Below are 17,380 nucleotides of genomic sequence, written 5' to 3'. Positions count from 1 at the left end.
TAGAATTTGTGGCAAATGTGATGATTCAGACGATGGAATTAAGAAAAGAAAAATCTCATTTAGGTTATTTACCCTTTGATCTTTTTCTTTTTTTGGTTTAATTTCCTTTTGAAATAATAGTAATCTCAGGTTTGAGATTTGGGATATGAAATGCTATCAATGGCTTTTGGCACCTTCCTGTTCTTTTTGATTGTTGGGTTTGACATATAGGTTTACCTACTGAAGTTCTGGGGACGACAGTTCCCTATTGTTTTTATTTATTTATTTATTTATTTATATATACTATATGGATCTAAAATAAAATTGAAACGCAAAAAAAAAAAAAAAAAATTACAAAAAGTTGAAAAGCTAGGAGAGGCTGCAGCCACTCCTAACCCCTTCGATTCCGCCATTGGTCTTTTTAACCTAATTTTACAGGGAGATTTTTTTTATTTATTTATTTAAGAAACTATTAATATCATCAGCAAGAGAGAAGACAAAACTAATATTTAAAAAAATATATATATTATCTAAATATTGCCTCGTTGAAATATTTTTCTAAAAGATGCAATCACAAAATTAAGGAGAAAACAAAATAATTCACTCAGACTAATTAAAGCCTGAAATAACATGGTCATAAAAACTAATCAAGACAATCATCCTTAATGAATATCATCTATTGAAAAAGATTAAATTAAGAAAATAAACAATATAAACAAAATAAAAATAATTAAAATATAATATACTATTTTATAAAAAATAATTATTTAGTTAGTAAGTTGTTAGCATAACTAATTTAATTCTAGTGATAACAAAACTTTAGGTTTAATTGTCAAATGTGCATAGACTTATTATTGAAGTGTGGTTGCAAATTAATAAAGTCATTATCTTGAAGCAATCATAAAGAAAGAAGATTAATTAAAGGCTTCAAGGAATATAAGATAACTCATCTAAAAGCAAACACTGAGAATCAGTAGACCAAATATTAAAAGATATATACAAAAATAGAAAAATCATTTTTAGTGAGTTAGAGTTATATCCTTAGTAGTTAGTGCTCATAACATTCTTTGGTTGTTTTTTTAAAAGATAACCGTTTTTTAAAAAGAAACTCATTTATTGTTTTGTAAAATAGAAAAAAAAAGTGTAAAATTAAGAGATTATGTTATGTAATTTACTACTGAAATTTTATAAGGTCGGTAGATAAAGGTCTCATCTTCATAAAGCTTAGAAAGATATTTAAATTTTACGTTTTAAGCTTAAAGGCGAAAAGAATAGACATTGTTAATATTGTATAATTTTAAAAGATAAAATTGAGCTGAAAATGATAACAGATAATTAACTGTAAAATATAAAATTTCATCGATCAGAAAAATGTAATTGCCTATAAAAAGAATAGCAAGATATATTATTTTATTTTTAGAAGTGAGTAATTAAAAAAAATTATTTAGTGTAAATACATGTATGACATTTTTTTATCTATGCATGTTAATATCTACTATTTCAGGGATTGTTGAATCATGGCCTCTCACAACTAATTCATATTTTATTAGTTAAATGCATATTTAGGCATTTGAACTTTGTCTATTTAGTCATCTTAAAAGCTTAGCTTTTGATATAATTTAATAGACACCTCAATTTATTTTTTGTGATATTTAAACGTTTTTTGACATGTGATTTTATTCAATACATTCACGTGTACTACTCATAAGTGTTTAAATGTTATTAGAAAATAAAATTCAGGTGTTTGTTAAATTAAATTAAAAATTAAAAATGTTTATGATATTATAAAAATATAATTCAATAGTTTGATAAGTTAAATTAAAAATTAAAGTATTAAAATGACTAAATAATCAAAATTCAGATATTTAAATATCATTGTCAACTATAGGTTATTAACTATGCATACATTAGTTATATACTCATAACCATAAATTTTTGTGCATTATTTAAATTCACTTAGGAATTTGAACTATCAAAATCATGGATTATACCATCTTCAATCTTACGTGCCATTAAATATTTTATTCAAACCACTCCTCCAAATCATACAAATAACAATTTACAAGATTGTTATCAATGAATTATTAATTCTAGTATCAACAGCAATAAGTTTTTTAATATATAAAGAAAATTAGGATTAGAATGTAATTTAAAACACGAGTTTGAAAAATATTCTTTCTTTATAAAAAGGACCAAATATAAAGACAAAATTATATGTAGAATATTGACTCACATGGCAGAGCTAATTGAGTACGAGTAATTAAATAAATATTTAGTATAAATACTCTCGAGTAAGAGGAGGGACTAATAGTAACTATGCATCATAAGCCAATTAGTCATACCTGAGAAAGACAAGGTTGACCAAGTTCACATTCCACTACAACTAGGAGTTTTAGAGAATGTGTCATGATCGGACTCTAGTTAAGAAGTCCGATCCAATCTAGGACTCTGATAACAGTCAAGAGAACAAATCCTAATATAATTAGGATGACCTACAGCTCCGGAGTTCTTTTCCTAAATTGACAGGTACATGCAATTTACACACTCATTATATTATAAGCCACTTTTTGACAAATTACTGACTTAGCCATCGGAGTGAGTGGTCGGACAATTCCGTCTGGTATTTTCTAACCTTTGTTTTAGGTACTCCGGAGCTTAGGTCAGACTTGAAGATCTTGTTGATAGCTTAACTCTTTGGACCAAGTTATCAAATGGCGTCTTCTATAGGAAAAAGATTAAAAGACTTTTTCTATAAAATAAATCACAAGCTCATGACGAGAAATAAGGATATTGATGTTCTTCACCCACGAGTTCATCCAATATTAAAAAGTAAGTACTACACTTATCTCACCTATTTATCTTTGGCAATTAGCTCCAACAGAAATCATAATACAATACAATAAAGAGGACCAAAACAAGAAAGATGAACAAATAAGAAAATAGAGGATTTGAAGATGATAATAGTAATAAAATAATGTTAAAGATTGATTTCAAAAGCTCACGAGAAAGCCCTAAAGCACATAAAATAATCGATCTCCAAAGCAGCACCAAGGCACATAATAAAGTGTCGATCTCTAAAGTTCATGAGAGAGCACCAAGGCGCATAAAAAGTGTGGGTCTTAAGCTCACCACAAGTGTTGATTTGAAAATAACCGATCTAAGTACATGAGTTCATTGGAGAACAATAGTACATAAGTTCAGTGGAGAGCAACAATACATGAGCTCTATAGAGAGCAACCTTACATGAGCTCAGTGGAGAGTAATAATGCAAGAGCTCATTGGAAAGCAACAATGCAATGAGTTCAATGAAGAGTAACAATACAAGAGCTCATTGGAAATCAAAAGTACATGAGCTCATTGGAGAGCAATAATATATGAGCTCAATAGAATGCAAAAGTACATGAACTCATGAGAGAGCAACAATACATGAGCTCATTGGAGAGCGACAATACATAAGCTCAATGGAGAACAACAATGTTTGAGCTCAATGGAGAGCAAAAGTACACAAGCTTATCAAAGAGTAGAAGACTAGTTCATCCAAATATGTAAACAAGCTCCAAGAATTACATAACACTAGTTCATCCAAAGTGATCAACGAATTCTAAGGAGAGCATCTTGATGAACAACATTCTTTCGAGCTTGCTGACCAATCTCCTTAATATCAAGATCATTCAAGAAGTTATCAATTACTGAGCATAAATATTCTCACTAGAGGGTGGGGCTACGATAACTGATTAAAATATAGTCGAGCATGAAAAATAGGTTGACTATGAAAGAATAGGCTGACCATGAAAAAAGAGGTCGAGCATGAAGAATAAGCTGACTATGGAAGAATAGGCCAACCATTAAAGAATAGATTGAGCATGAAAAGTAATTCAACCATGAAATAATAGGACGAGTATATAAGAGTAGTTCAACTATAAAATAATAGATTGAGCATGAAAGAGTAGGCCAAGCATGAAAGAGTAGGCCGAGTAGACAAGAGTAAACCGAGCATCCAATGATAACTGAGCATTGCATGTTCAGTTGTCACAACTAAGAAACACAGAGTTGATTAAGTTCAAATCCGAGTACAATAAGAAGTCTTGAAAATCAAGTCATAATCGGACTTTAGTTAAGAAATCCAACCCGACCTAAGATTATGTTATATGACCAAAAAGATTGGTCCTAATAGGATTGAGAAACTTTACATTCATAAAGTCCTAGTCCTTATAGGACTAGGAGACCGTCAGTCTCTATATAAGAGATTGTGACATAACATGCCAAGTACATTTATTCTTCTATAATCAATATATACTTGTCTTCCTAATACCATTACTAGCTTAGCCATCGGAGTGAGTGGCTGGAAAACCCCATCTAGTGTTTTTCTAACCTTTGTTTCAGGTACTCCGGAGCTCAAGTCGTACTTGATAATCTTGTTGATAGCTTACTTTTTTAGAGCAAGTTATCAATTGTGATCTGCAGAAAGATAATGAAAAATAAATTCCCTAAATTGATTAATTAAAAAGAGCTGTGTAATAGGAGAAGGAGAAGGAGAAGATAGAGGTGTAATAGATCTACACCTACTAGCACCTCATTTTCTACATGCCATATGGATATTCAATCTACAAGCATTACAATTACAAAACTGAATATAAAGAGTCGCAAAATATATATCATGACCAACATTAAGAATTACATGAAAATCAATTGTAACAATTATTGTCTTATAAAGTTTTATACAACTAAATTTAAATAATACTAAACAAATATATGTAAATATTAATCTTTATCACTAGCTTCATCTTTATCTTCTTTTCCGATCGGTTCATGTAAAACTTCATCTTCGTCATCAACTAAATTAATAAATTCTCCCTCAGCAGCATTCAATTGCACAAATTTATCGACAACTATAGATGTTTCATTGATCTACAAATTGACCGGTTCATCTTCTTGAAATGCCAAATTAGTTGTTGTTGGTAATGCAATATCAATAGAAACATCCACAGCTAGAGTAATCACAGATTCATCGATGATTGTATTGATCTACAAATTGACCAACTTATCTTCTTAAAATGTCGTATTAGCTATTGCTAGTAACTCAATATCAGTAGGAACATCCACAGTCGGCCTCGCTTTGATTCTTTTACAAAACTACACAAGTCAAATTCATCTCTTTTCAAGCTAGGATAAGAAATATAAAGTTAGGATAAGGGACGAAAAACGTAAGAGAGTGGTGCAAATTCTTTTTTCCTTTCCTTCCTCAAAATCAACCTCGGTTTGCATGCATTGCTCCTTGTTTTCCCTTCGTAATTCTTTTTTCTCTCAAACCAATGGGTGCATAAACATTAGGTTTTAGGCTTCTTTTATTTTTACTCTTCAGTTAATATGTATTTGTAGCAAATGTACAAGGAGCTTCTATGGAATGACAAATTTTCTATGGAAGGACAACTTTTATGCTACTTATAAAACAAAGTGGTAAACGGTAACCTTTACATTGAAATTGGAAGAAGAAAGACAATATGTCTTATCCATTTTGCCCATATTGGAAGCTACTGTATTAATATAGTTACAAGTAGGAAAAATTATTAAAATACCTTTGTTTTTTTAATTTTTTTATTAAATTTACGGATTTTTTTTATTTTATTGTATTAAAATATAAAAAATACAGTTTCTTAACTTTTTTTTTAAAAGTACAGTTTTTATTGTTTGTTGGTTTTTCCCCGGTTGTTTTTTGGTAAAACAACTGCAAAACAGAGGAAAAATAACCATATGTAAATTTAAATAAAAAGTTAAAAAAATGCAATATGTTTTTTCAAAAAATATTTTCAAAGTGAAAATGATATTTTTATTGATTTTAGGATATTTTTAAAAAATTCTTTTATAAGTATTAGTATAATTTTGGCCCTTATACGTATGAAGACCCAATGAATACCCAAGCAAGTACAAGTATTAGTATAATTTTCAGCCTTTATAGGTCCGAAGGCGCAATGAATACCTAAGCAATTTTATAATGGCTTGCTATTTCACTATTCATGTAGCCGCCGCGACATGTGTCTCTTTCCAATAATTAATTCCTAGATTTCTTTGACTCAAATTATTAAATGCAGTTCATTATCCAAAATAAATAATAACACAATAAGCAGATATTAAGACTATTAACAGAACTTGCGATCGAAATTACCACCTTTAATTGTATGAACGCATGGTTACGTAAGACACAACACATAAAGATGGACTTACCAGTAAGGAAGTGAAAGGTTTACTCCATGAGTAGAAGGAATCTTAGATGGCCATGGATCCCAAATTCAATCAATTTCTTTCAATCTTTTAGGTGGTGGTTCCTCCTCGAAGTTGCTTCTTCCAAGAGATTCTGAAACATCATTGCTGAAGTTCTCAATACAGCTTCGCTTAACTAAGGCACCCACAACTTCTGAATTATCAGAATCTTGGTGACGAACTTCGAGATTCTCATTTCTAGAGCTACAGATTTGATCCATTTTCTGATTGAACACTAAAACATCTTGCTGATATACTAGACGAACCCCAAACTTCTTTACATAAAGGCCAACACCATGTGCTTTGAACATAACCTCAGCATGACTAGATGTCTTGGCTACACCTTGACAATCAATACCCAGGAATTCATAGCGGGACAAAAAGAATAGCCATACCTGATCTGAACCAACCAGCTCCATCTCTGCAAAACTGTAGTCAAGCTCATGGCACCAAGTATGGCCCTTGATTTTAATAAAACAGGTGAGATCCATATCAATGAAGTTTAAGGCTGGTTCCTGATAGATTACATAAACAGCACATAAAGCAAATCCCATCCACTTACTGTCACACCAGACTGGTGGTAGTTCTATACTTATCGAACAGTCTCCTAAACTCTGATGACTTAACCAATCTGGAATTTCACTTCCTGGAATAATAATGTCAAATCCAGGTTTTGGATTAGATAGTCCCTGTGCCATAAGATGACCTTGATGTTTAGCTAGGAGAGATGGTAAAACAATTGCTAGTAGCATCATCAAATATGAAAAGCAACAAAATCAGAAATTGAAAAAGAAAACAAACAAAAACTCCCATTTTGTCAGGTTTCATTTGTATCTCTGACTATTATAAAGACTGTTCATGGTCTCTTTTTTTTATTTTTCATAAAAAAAAAGAGGCACGTGCATAAGTTGGGCTAGAATCCAACTGAGATGAGCTGAACATGAGCTAGTCTGTGTTGGACTTGTTTATTATAGAGTTTTAATCCAACAAAATCTGTAATATTTATTCATTATTAAAAAATTTAAACAAGTTTAAATTATAGATTAAACTATTAATAAATTCATAAAGAAATTTACTTATTATAAAAATTATAACATATTAAATAAAATTTATAATTTTATTTTAATAAATAATCTGAATAGATATCTTTATTTGTATAAAAAATAAAAGTTTAAAAGTGATAAAATAAGTATTAAATTATTTATAGTATATTTTTACGAGCTAATTCTTGAATCTAGTCAATTGAGCTTTGTCTACTTTAAGTTTGACTCTTTAGTAAATTAAACCTCTCTAAACAAGTTTAAATAAAATTTTTACCGAGCTGAGATCCGAATAGTTCGTAAAAGACTTAGATTTGTGCAAAGCGCATCCATACATCGCAACTCTAATAAGTGGAAGAGAGAAACCTGTAGGTAGTTTCTCAGCATCATAAATCCAATGTTGTTGCAGCCTTGATTCTCAACCAACTTAAAGCAATTGGTAAAATTGAATCGTGGAGATTGCAAACCAGATAAGTCTAAAGTTTCGGGTAATGTTTCCAGTGCAGAACATGCCTGTGCACTTAACAACTTCACACTGGAAGGGACTGCCTGCATGGATTGAAGGTTTCTGCAGTTGTCTAAATATAGATGCTCAAGCTTGCTAAGGCGACAGACACTTGCCGGTAGACTGATGAAGTTGTTACCACTCAGACAAAATTCTTTCAATGATGACAGGCAACTCAAATCAGTGGGGATTGTCTCTTCCTGTAGATTGCAGTTACCTAGATCTAACACCATTAGAGAGTACAGGTCCATTGCATTTGAACCTTTTCCTGGTAACAAAGACAAGTGAGGGTTCCAAATTGCTGGTGGTTGTTCGCTACATCCACGAAGAGATAATATCTTAAGGTTCTTGAAATGGGAGAAGGAAGAAAATGGCTGTTTTACTGTAGTTCCGCTTACATCAAGCTCCTCCAAGGATTTTATATCTCCCAGTTCCTCCAACATGTAGTCAAGAATTGAACAACCAGATAGATTAACAATTTTAAGTGCCTTTAAACCATATATACTCTCTGGAAGAATTGAAAGCTTTTTGCAGTCTTTCAAGTTCAGTAAAGCAAGTCTTTCGAGAATCCCAATTGATTGATCAATCTCTTGCAATTCCAAACATCCTTCAAGAACCAGCTTTTCAAGACTTGGCACCCCTCTAAAATCTGGTGTCTTGACAAGATTTTTGGAGTGACTGAGTTTCATAATTTTCAACTTGTTAAATTGCTGCTGACAATGATGATCAAACATGCACCAAACAATATGGAAAATAAAAATTAGCTATAGTGGACTCCATTCTTTAAGGAAGAAAAACAAGAAAGGTAATAAGTGATATTCATACCTTTGTGCCCTCCCAAATTTGTTCAACTTGACTGTAGGACATATTAAGTTCAAGCAGTTCATTTGATTGGAAAGTACATGGTAGATTCCTGAACGGATATCCATACCATTTGAGATACCGCAACTCATTAGAAAGATATTCAAGGCTCTGGCTGAAGTACACATTACGAAACTTTAATAATCTGATTTTTTTCAGTTTCCTGAAAGCTTGAGCTTCCAATTGTATCTCTTCTGCTTCTGGCAAGTCTAAGACCATGCCTTCAACATCTGCTGTTCCCTATACAATTAGGCAATCAAGTATAAAATATCATTATACGGAAGAAAAGAAACAGATTTTTCATCAGGTGTCTTACAGTATTTTTTGTCAAGACATGAGAAATGTCCTTGTACAGCCATAGTCTACTACGTCTTCCTGGCTCTTCTGGGGACTCTTGCTGAACGAGTTTCCAACCCATTTCTTGCAGCAAGTCATGCATCCACAATCTTTCACCAACAATAGTAATCAGAGATTTTTCAATGAGAACTCTTATTCCAATATCAGGGTAGAAACCACAACCATCCAATATTTTTGTTATATGGTCTATGTTCTTCCCTTTGAAGAAACATGCTATATCTAAGAATATTTGTTTCTCCATCTCCTCTAAACCATCAAAACTTATTTGAAGCGCATCCAAAATTTCATCTTTAGGAATTTCTTTGATCCTGTCTAATGCATTTCTCGACTCCTCCAATGTCCTATTAAACAAAAAGGAACCCAAAACTTCAAGAGCCAAGGGAAGGCCATTAGCATAATACACAATATCAGTCGATAAAGTCATATAGTCTTTCTGGGGATGGTTGTTTCTGAAGGCTTTCAAGCTAAATAGTTGAAGAGCTTCAGATTTATTTAGTCCTTTAACTTTATATATTTCATCCACTCCATGACTGATAAGCAAATGCTCATCTCTAGTTGTAATGATGACTCTACTCCCTGGACCAAACCAATCACTCTTCCCAGCTAAGTTCTGCAATTGGCTTAATTGATTGACATCATCAATAACAACTAGAACTCTTTTATAGCGTAGCCTACTTTTTATCATATCTGTTCCATTATATACATTCCATATTTTCACCTTTTTTCCCATGAGGATCTCAGAAAGAAGTTGTTCTTGTAAGGAGAGGAGACGACCTTTTGATGAAACTTCTCTAACATTGGCAAGAAAGGCCCTGCCTTCAAATTGAATAGACATCCAATTGTAGTAAGCTGTGGCAATAGTCGTCTTTCCTATACCGCCCATCCCGCAAATTCCTATAATGCGCACATCGTTCTGTCCTATGCCCACATGTGAGTGCAGCTCCTCCAGACGAGAGTCTAATCCCACTAAGTCACTTCCAGGGTGCGAAGGACAAAAAAATGGCATGGCTACTCGATTGCTAATGGAATATACACTAACTAACTTCATCCTGCCTTGCTGTCCACCTCACCAAGGAAGAACTTGCAGCTTTCCTTGCTCCTGAGTACTGTACAGGTCACCTTCTGTAATGAGGTAAAAGTTCAGGAAGCAAATAAAATAGTAACTAGAAACTAACAATACAATATGAAAACCACATTTGGTCTATTACTGACGTCACAATCAGCAAATTATAAATTAGTAGCATGATATACAATTCAAATGTTTAAGGAGATTTTGGCTATGTGGGCTTAGAGGAAGGCTTGTCAAGGGATAATGAAGCTTGAACACCGCCAAATGAATCCTCTATTCATATCTTTGATTTAACTTCTTACTGTTGTTCCATTATTTGAAGATTGTGCTTACATATTCAATTCATGTATAACATCTCAGTACTAAATTTAATCTACCATTGCCTTTTCTTTTAATCAGAATTCCATAGTTTATTTGCATCATCATCCACCAATACTCATTATTTATTCGTTCTTTTTAGGTTAGGCATTACTTCTGCAAAACACCATCATTTCTGTATTGATTCTGAATAACCTTCATCTGTATACTAAGGAAAGACAATCAATAACAAATTCCCATTTGCAGAACAGCGAAGAAAGATAACCGAAAATCATAGTAGAAGGTCTTCCAGTAAGAGGCAAGAGATCCAAATATGATAAACAAGATGAGGCACCAGTTGAGTTTAAAGCAACCGTTGTGAACAATCCTTTCAACAGAACATTTTGTTATGCAAGTCTCTTGAAAAATTAGTATCAGACATAGCCATATAAAGGGTGATGGGATCTTTCTTTCTACTCATAAAAGATAAAATAACAAAAGTGGCAAATTTAACAATATTCTCAGTTGTCCATTAATTCTCATTATTTTGATGACAAGAAATCACAAGCTAAACATAGATTTAATATTTTTCCCATTATAGTAAACCTGGCAAAGCAAAAAGGAGAAGTGGAAGAAAAAAAAAAAAACCACTAAGAGAGAAGTACTAGAAACACTTACAAAACTTGGATACAGTTGCTAAAAAGATTGAGTTTCCTTGGTTGAAACTATAGAGAGAAGATTTATAAAATAAAATAATTTGTTATTTTATGTCTATTATACAAAACAAAAGTATTATTTTAAGCTTATTATTATATTTAATTTTTCTTTTTAGTCTTCTCCATAAATTGGCAATGCTTATCCAAGTATCATCACTTGTCTTCATTCTCTTTTTAATTACTTTAAGAATCTAAGCGGACCTAATAAATTAATATGAAATCAACCCAAAATCAGAAGTAACTTGCATTAGAGATTATCCAAATTCTATTTCAATCCAGCTTTGAAAAAGATGGATATCCAAAAAGATTCAAATATAAATCATTCCGAAATTGCAAAACAAGAAGCTGTGAAGCCCAAGAATAACTAAACAGAAAACTGACCAAAATGCAAAACAATTTTATCCAAACTTAACAGACTATTTTTATACAACCGATGACTATATTTTTAGCAAAGTAAACCATATTTGTCAATAACTATCCTTTTTACAGTAAAGAAGACGATAAATGATACTTAATATAGTAGTAAAATGTAGTAAAGTGAGATCAGTTTAGGGGTGTGAAGATTCAAACCTCACCGATCATAAAAAGACAATAAAATACCAAAGCAACAATGGAAAACACCCAAATATTATTATATACCCGATCGCCTGTATCAAGTTAATAATGCACAAAAACTGACCTAACCCTTGGAGCCAGATTTCACCTATAACATTCACATGATGCATACAGCAAGTGACAGTAATATGCATTTAATCGTAGCAGCCCTGCTGTCATGTCTTTGAACATGCAGCAATACCAGACTGTTCGTGCCATCTTTCCCAGTTTTTCCCATCATAAGACTTAACTTCAACATGGGTGAGTGTTCCTGGATCCACACATCTGAATGTAATGGCAACTCCATCTGGATTTGAGCGTGGAATATAGAATGAAGTTATGCCACAAACCTTGCAAAATGTGTGCTTTGCTGTATGTGTACCAAAGGTATAGGTGGTAAGGTTCTGTTTGGAATCTCCCAGAAGCTCAAATCTTTCAGACGGGACAATGAAATGAATGTTGCCCCTCATAGAGCAATCAGAGCAGTTGCACTTCCAAGCTACAACACTGCTTGGTGCTTTAACAAGCCATCTCACTCTGCCACAATGGCATCCACCATTATGCAGTGTCATTTGTGAATCCATACCAAAAGGCCAAAGTCTTTAGATGGGTAACAGCAAAGTAGCAGTAACTTCTGTTCGTATCCTGTTGCTAACTACGTATACATATACATATTCTGTGTCATGTTTTCAGCGATTTTTCATTCATGGTAAATAAGGAAAAAAAAACAACCAAGAGAACTAATAAGCTACCAACAACTTCAATAAATCAATTGCGGGTGTCAAAGTACTTAGAATCAGTCCCCAAGAAAGAAATATGATAAATGCAACTGAAATTTTGCTCAGCTAGAAGCAGATAAATAGCTCATTATAATGTAAGTTCCTATAGTATTACCTTCATTCAAACTTGCATAATCATTATATAAATTTTAGAAAAGAGGACACAAAGCTATGGACGTTATAAAAGCTCAAGTAATGCATAATGGCTATAATGTGAACTCTAAAATTACTTGCACCCTTCGTATGAGACCACAGAACTGAATAATGTACCAAACCCAGCATGCAAGAGCAAGTCTCAATTGAAAATACTTAGTTTTAAAAATAATGAAATAACTAATATAGAATTTGCTAAGAATGGGTAAAAGACTTTACAACTTACTATTGCATTTTTAACCAGAATGAAGGAACATGAACTCAAGATATCCAAACATATACTGCATTGAACAGAAATTTGAGAACAGATGGTGCTTAACAGGATTACAAGACCTCAAAAGCTACCAATATAACATCAGAGGTAGTACTTATATTTTTCCCCAAAAGCTCTTCTATCCACAAACGCCATAATAAATGAGCAGAACAAAAATCTATTAGGGAGTCCATCTATTGTTGTTTCATTTATATTGCTTTTATTAAGAGCAAGGATCGGCGAAGACCATTGCATTTCATCACTTGTACTGAGAGAATTTTGCTTGGACAGAAACTAGAAGGTTGATACTTATTGGGGAACTCAAAATTTAGCACAGAACTATGAGAAGTAATTTTAATCTTGTGAAGAAGTCAGAGAGCCTATCTGTCTTTGAACCTTATCTCACTACCATCTTTAACTTTCTTTGCCATGGATTTGAATTTAGGATATATAAAGTCCAACCATTGGCCAAACATAATCAGTCCTAAAATCTTATATATTAATCAGTACAAGCCCAAAATATTCCGTTAAGTTTACCATGCTATGTCACTATTAGAATAGATTGAACACCTCCTGTCGTTTATAATTGTTTCATCGAATAAGTAAAAGTAGACAGTTTAGAGATAGTAGATAATTTGGGTAACCTTAAATTGTCAGCAGTAAAATGCAGACCCAATCTGCAAAAACATGAAATTCATGACTTTTCATCTATACCTGCTAAACCAGCGAACAAGTAATGGCTAGTCAAAACACCTCATAAACACTCTTAACAAAAAGTGTTTATAAGATATTAAAATTCAAAACCACCTATCCTCTTCTATTCCTAAACATCCTCCAAACTCTCCACAGAACCGACCATACTTTGCATATACCACTTCATTCAAAAAGATGAAAAAATTAAAAATTAAAAAAAAAAAAAAAGCCTCCTTCTACCATTGCCATTTAGCTGAAAGAGCTTGATTAAAGATCCTCAGTTGTTTCATTCCTACTACACCAGCATGACACATAAAGAAATCATATTCCACTTAAGCACATGATAGTTATATACCCATCCTCCACCATAAAAGGCTATGTAAAGCTTCTCTAATCCCTTAAAACTGCATCCAATATTTCCATTTATGAACTGATTCAGAACTGCATAACCCAAGACTATCATGAATACCGCAACTCAAAAAAGAGGCTTTCTCATAAAAATGAGTATATTTGGAAATATAAACATGTTTCAATGCCTAATACAATAAGCAAAACAGCTTTTAGTCCATTATGTTCTCTGAAAGTGTCTGACTGAAACTAACCCAGATCATACATTAGTTCTTTACCAACCTCAACACCTTCAGTTTCTAGGCTATGAAATTGATGAAACTTTAAACCAAGAAAATGACAACATGGAAAATTCATGTTCAATGAATAACCTATCAGATATAATCAAACTAAAACCAAAAGAGCATCTTCTTCTTTTTACCAATGGACTAAACCCTAGTAGGTATGAACTAATTAAACTTTTTATTTAACAAGATTCAACATCTTATCCTAAAAAATGGAATCAAACTCCAGTTCGATCACATACAAGTTATAATCGTACTAACTAAAGTTGAATTGAAACTGGGATTTATCTTTTTTGAATTATATAAATTTTGTTGAATTTGAGTTCAATACAGTACTAAATTCGAGCTCCTCTAGCCATCAAATAACTTTTCTTAGGACAAAGGATACACTCATAGCCACATAATAAAAGAGAGATTAAAAGCAACATGATTTCTCTGAATGTTTAACTTAAGAAGACAGTTATTAACTTTGGAAATGAGATCAACGACAAGAAGGGGATAGAAAAAGAAGAAGGGAAATTTACCTAGAAGTGCCAACTACCAACTTGGTAATCCCAGGCGGCTAAGAGATGACAGGAGCAGTGGCAACTTCCTTTTAAATATTTGAGCAGCCGCACCCCACCTTTATTTCTCCAATTAATATTAGGAGAAATTATTTCTTACCTCCGATTTTTACGCTATTATATGGATTGCCCTATTTATTACACTAAATTCTTTTTATTTTTTTATAAAATTAAATATTGACTTTTTATATTCATTTAACGATAAAATTAATTTGATAATTAAATAATAAAATTATTAATTATTAATTTTTAAATATTTTTATTAAATAGGTATAATATTATAATAATATTGATCGGAAATAAAAATAATTAAATTTTAATATATTAAAACTATCATTAGTAAGATATTTTTTTATTATAATTTTTAAATTTAAAAACAATACATACTTAAAATTATGAAACATAAAATTATAAAATAATTTTTTTTATTAATTCTGTAAGTATTAATTTTATTTTTATTTTTTAAATTTGAATGTAGATGCATGTTATAAATAAATACAGAATAAATTAAATAAGAATAATTGTCGTCAGTTTGGAATAGAAACAGTAGAGATTGTTTTGTAGAGGAAGAATAGTTACCGTTGGTTTCAATCTTGAAGAAACTGAACGACAGGTAGCCTTGCGCCGTTTTCCTTCATCACGTGATGTTAGATATGTGGATAATTTCAATTTAGGGGTAATTGTAATTTGGCCTCTAAGGTTTGTCATATTATTTTAATTAAAACTTCACTTTTTAATATTATAGTAAATACTCTTATATGTCATAATAATATATCAATTTCTCTTTTAGCTAATTATTTTATTAATTTTGCTGTTAATTTAAAGCCCAAGAACAAGAATATACTTCAGTTGACTAAAATAAAAGTAAATAAATTACAATTTTCTTCTAGGAATTTTAAATATTATACTAGTGAGTCCTTTTATCTATTTTATTATACTAAAACCAAAAATATGTTATAATATATTAATTTACTCTTCTATTAATTTACTCTTCTATTAATTACAAGTAAAATTATTCGATAGAAAAACTTAGTTAATTATTTAAATTTATAATTCGATTAAAAGGTAATAATTAATTAATTTTAGTAATTATTTTAAAAGTTTCAGTGATAATCGCTAATTTAATATTATTTTAAAATTTTAGATTTTTAAATATATTGATTTAGTAATATAACTAATTTAAATTTTTTTATAATTCTAAATATATTGATAATAATAACTAATTTAAACTTTAATGTTTCTTTTCAAAAGAAATGTAAACAAATTAGTATAGGTGGGTCTTTTATTGTTTTGAATGTACATGTATCCAATTATACACAATAACTCACGCATTTATTTTCTTTTATTTGTGTAATATCTGTAAATTTTTTCTATTATTTTAATTAATTTCATTTTTATGTACAATTAATTGAGACATCAATTTATTTCTTATGGTTTCATAATTAACCTCATTGATGCAGGTAAGCACTCTATTATATAATAATTTTATTGTTTGAAACATTTTATTTAAAATACTCAACTTTATAAATATTTCTATAATTTTTTATTATATTTCATTTGTAAATAATTAAATAGACTCTACTTTAAAATAAAGATAATAATAATAATAATAATAATAATAATAAAATAACTAAACACATAAATGTGTATATATAAAAATAACAAATAAAATAACATCAATAATAATAATAATAATAATAATAATAAGATATAAATCCATATGAATATTATTTATATTACACTAAAGAGACAATGGTGGCTGCATATAAAGAAAATATTTTTCTAATTGGAAACAGAAAGAATATGAAATGTACTAGAAAAAGTGAAAGTAAAATTGTTCTACCACCAGAAAGGAGGATTAAATCTGGTAGATAAGAAAAGAAGAATTAAAGCATCATGGAAGACTCTGAAGCAAAACAATTGTGGAAAATATAATCAACTTAGACATAACAAAAAAAAACATGTAGTAAATAAAAATTAAATGAATAATTATAATTTTATAGAAATATAATTTATTTATTGTCACTTTTAAAAAGTATACATTGATGATTAAATCATTTAGTTTTTAGATTTTTCATACTTTCTAAATTTTAATTTGCAGTTTAGATATATGTCTCAAAAAAAATAAAATTATATTATTATCATAAATTCCATGTCATTCATAGCCAATTTTAAAATATCTAAAATATAATATATTATTAATAAAAAGAGAAAAATGTATACTACATATATCTTTTTTGTATATTGACTGTATCATATAATATATATATACAAGCCTAGTATAAGAAGACTGATGGAACTTCTTATTCAATTTACATAATAATATACACTAATGAAAAAAACTAAAAATTTCATTCTTTTCCTTATTTCCTTAATATGATTCACAACTTAATTAAGCATAATAAAATAAAAAAATTTCACTCAACCTCATTCTTAATTTAATGATTCGGTTCATTTTCTAATTTTCATAATCAGTATATGCATAATACCTTCTCTAAATCTATTTGACTTGAATCAATATTTATCAATTTAAAATATATCAAGTTAAACAAAAAAAAGGATAAATTAAAAATATTTTATTAGTATATTACGAGTATCTTATAATATATATATAACTACAATAAAGAGAAC

General features: G+C 30.4%; 2 protein-coding genes across 7 annotated transcripts; both read right to left on the bottom strand.

Moving 5' to 3' along the window:
• Window positions 1-4,607: 4,607 nt before the first annotated feature.
• Window positions 4,608-9,184, bottom strand: LOC8272205 (disease resistance-like protein DSC1). Of its 2 annotated transcripts, none has more exons than XM_048373764.1 (4): window positions 8,960-9,184; window positions 8,608-8,876; window positions 7,644-8,495; window positions 4,608-6,926 (listed from the first exon to the last, which is right to left on the bottom strand). In XM_048373764.1, exons 1-4 carry the CDS (start codon window positions 9,000-9,002, stop codon window positions 6,267-6,269), a joined length of 1,824 nt encoding a protein of 607 aa, XP_048229721.1. In that variant the 5' UTR covers window positions 9,003-9,184; the 3' UTR covers window positions 4,608-6,266. The 2 variants fall into 2 exon arrangements, with proteins under 2 accessions (XP_048229721.1, XP_048229722.1); XM_048373765.1 differs by having other exon boundaries at window positions 8,608-8,873; window positions 8,960-9,101.
• LOC107262266 (centromere protein V) lies at window positions 8,873-14,840 on the bottom strand. Of its 5 annotated transcripts, none has more exons than XR_007215757.1 (3): window positions 14,711-14,826; window positions 11,762-12,331; window positions 9,727-10,122 (listed from the first exon to the last, which is right to left on the bottom strand). XR_007215757.1 is itself a non-coding variant. In XM_048373769.1 (3 exons), the coding sequence occupies exons 2-3, from the start codon at window positions 12,258-12,260 to the stop codon at window positions 11,795-11,797; spliced, it is 387 nt and encodes a 128-aa protein (XP_048229726.1). In that variant the 5' UTR covers window positions 12,261-12,331; window positions 14,711-14,827; the 3' UTR covers window positions 11,680-11,794. The 5 variants fall into 5 exon arrangements, 4 of the variants coding, with proteins under 4 accessions (XP_048229723.1, XP_048229726.1, XP_048229724.1 ...); XM_048373769.1 differs by lacking the exon at window positions 9,727-10,122 and having other exon boundaries at window positions 11,680-11,947; window positions 12,027-12,331; window positions 14,711-14,827; XM_048373766.1 differs by lacking the exon at window positions 11,762-12,331 and having other exon boundaries at window positions 8,873-10,122; window positions 14,711-14,840.
• Window positions 14,841-17,380: the final 2,540 nt, after the last annotated feature.

This window comes from Ricinus communis, chromosome 5 (assembly GCF_019578655.1).
Source record: "Ricinus communis isolate WT05 ecotype wild-type chromosome 5, ASM1957865v1, whole genome shotgun sequence".
Lineage (NCBI taxonomy): Eukaryota > Viridiplantae > Streptophyta > Magnoliopsida > Malpighiales > Euphorbiaceae > Ricinus > Ricinus communis.
This window is presented reverse-complemented; position numbering and strand designations above follow the sequence as displayed.

What these genes read in the sequence shown, in the direction of transcription:
- LOC8272205 (XM_048373764.1), bottom strand. Translation starts at nt 9,002, where the DNA reads ATGGCTGTACAAGGACATTTCTCATGTCTTGACAAAAAATACT. An exon ending in ATGTCTTGACAAAAAATACT is followed by an intron (nt 8,877 to 8,959) that starts GTAAGACACCTG and finishes TATAGGGAACAG; the next exon opens with CAGATGTTGAAGGCATGGTC. An exon ending in AAATTTGGGAGGGCACAAAG is followed by an intron (nt 8,496 to 8,607) that starts GTATGAATATCA and finishes CATCATTGTCAG; the next exon opens with CAGCAATTTAACAAGTTGAA.
- LOC107262266 (XM_048373766.1), bottom strand. Translation starts at nt 10,048, where the DNA reads ATGAAGTTAGTTAGTGTATATTCCATTAGCAATCGAGTAGCCATGCCA.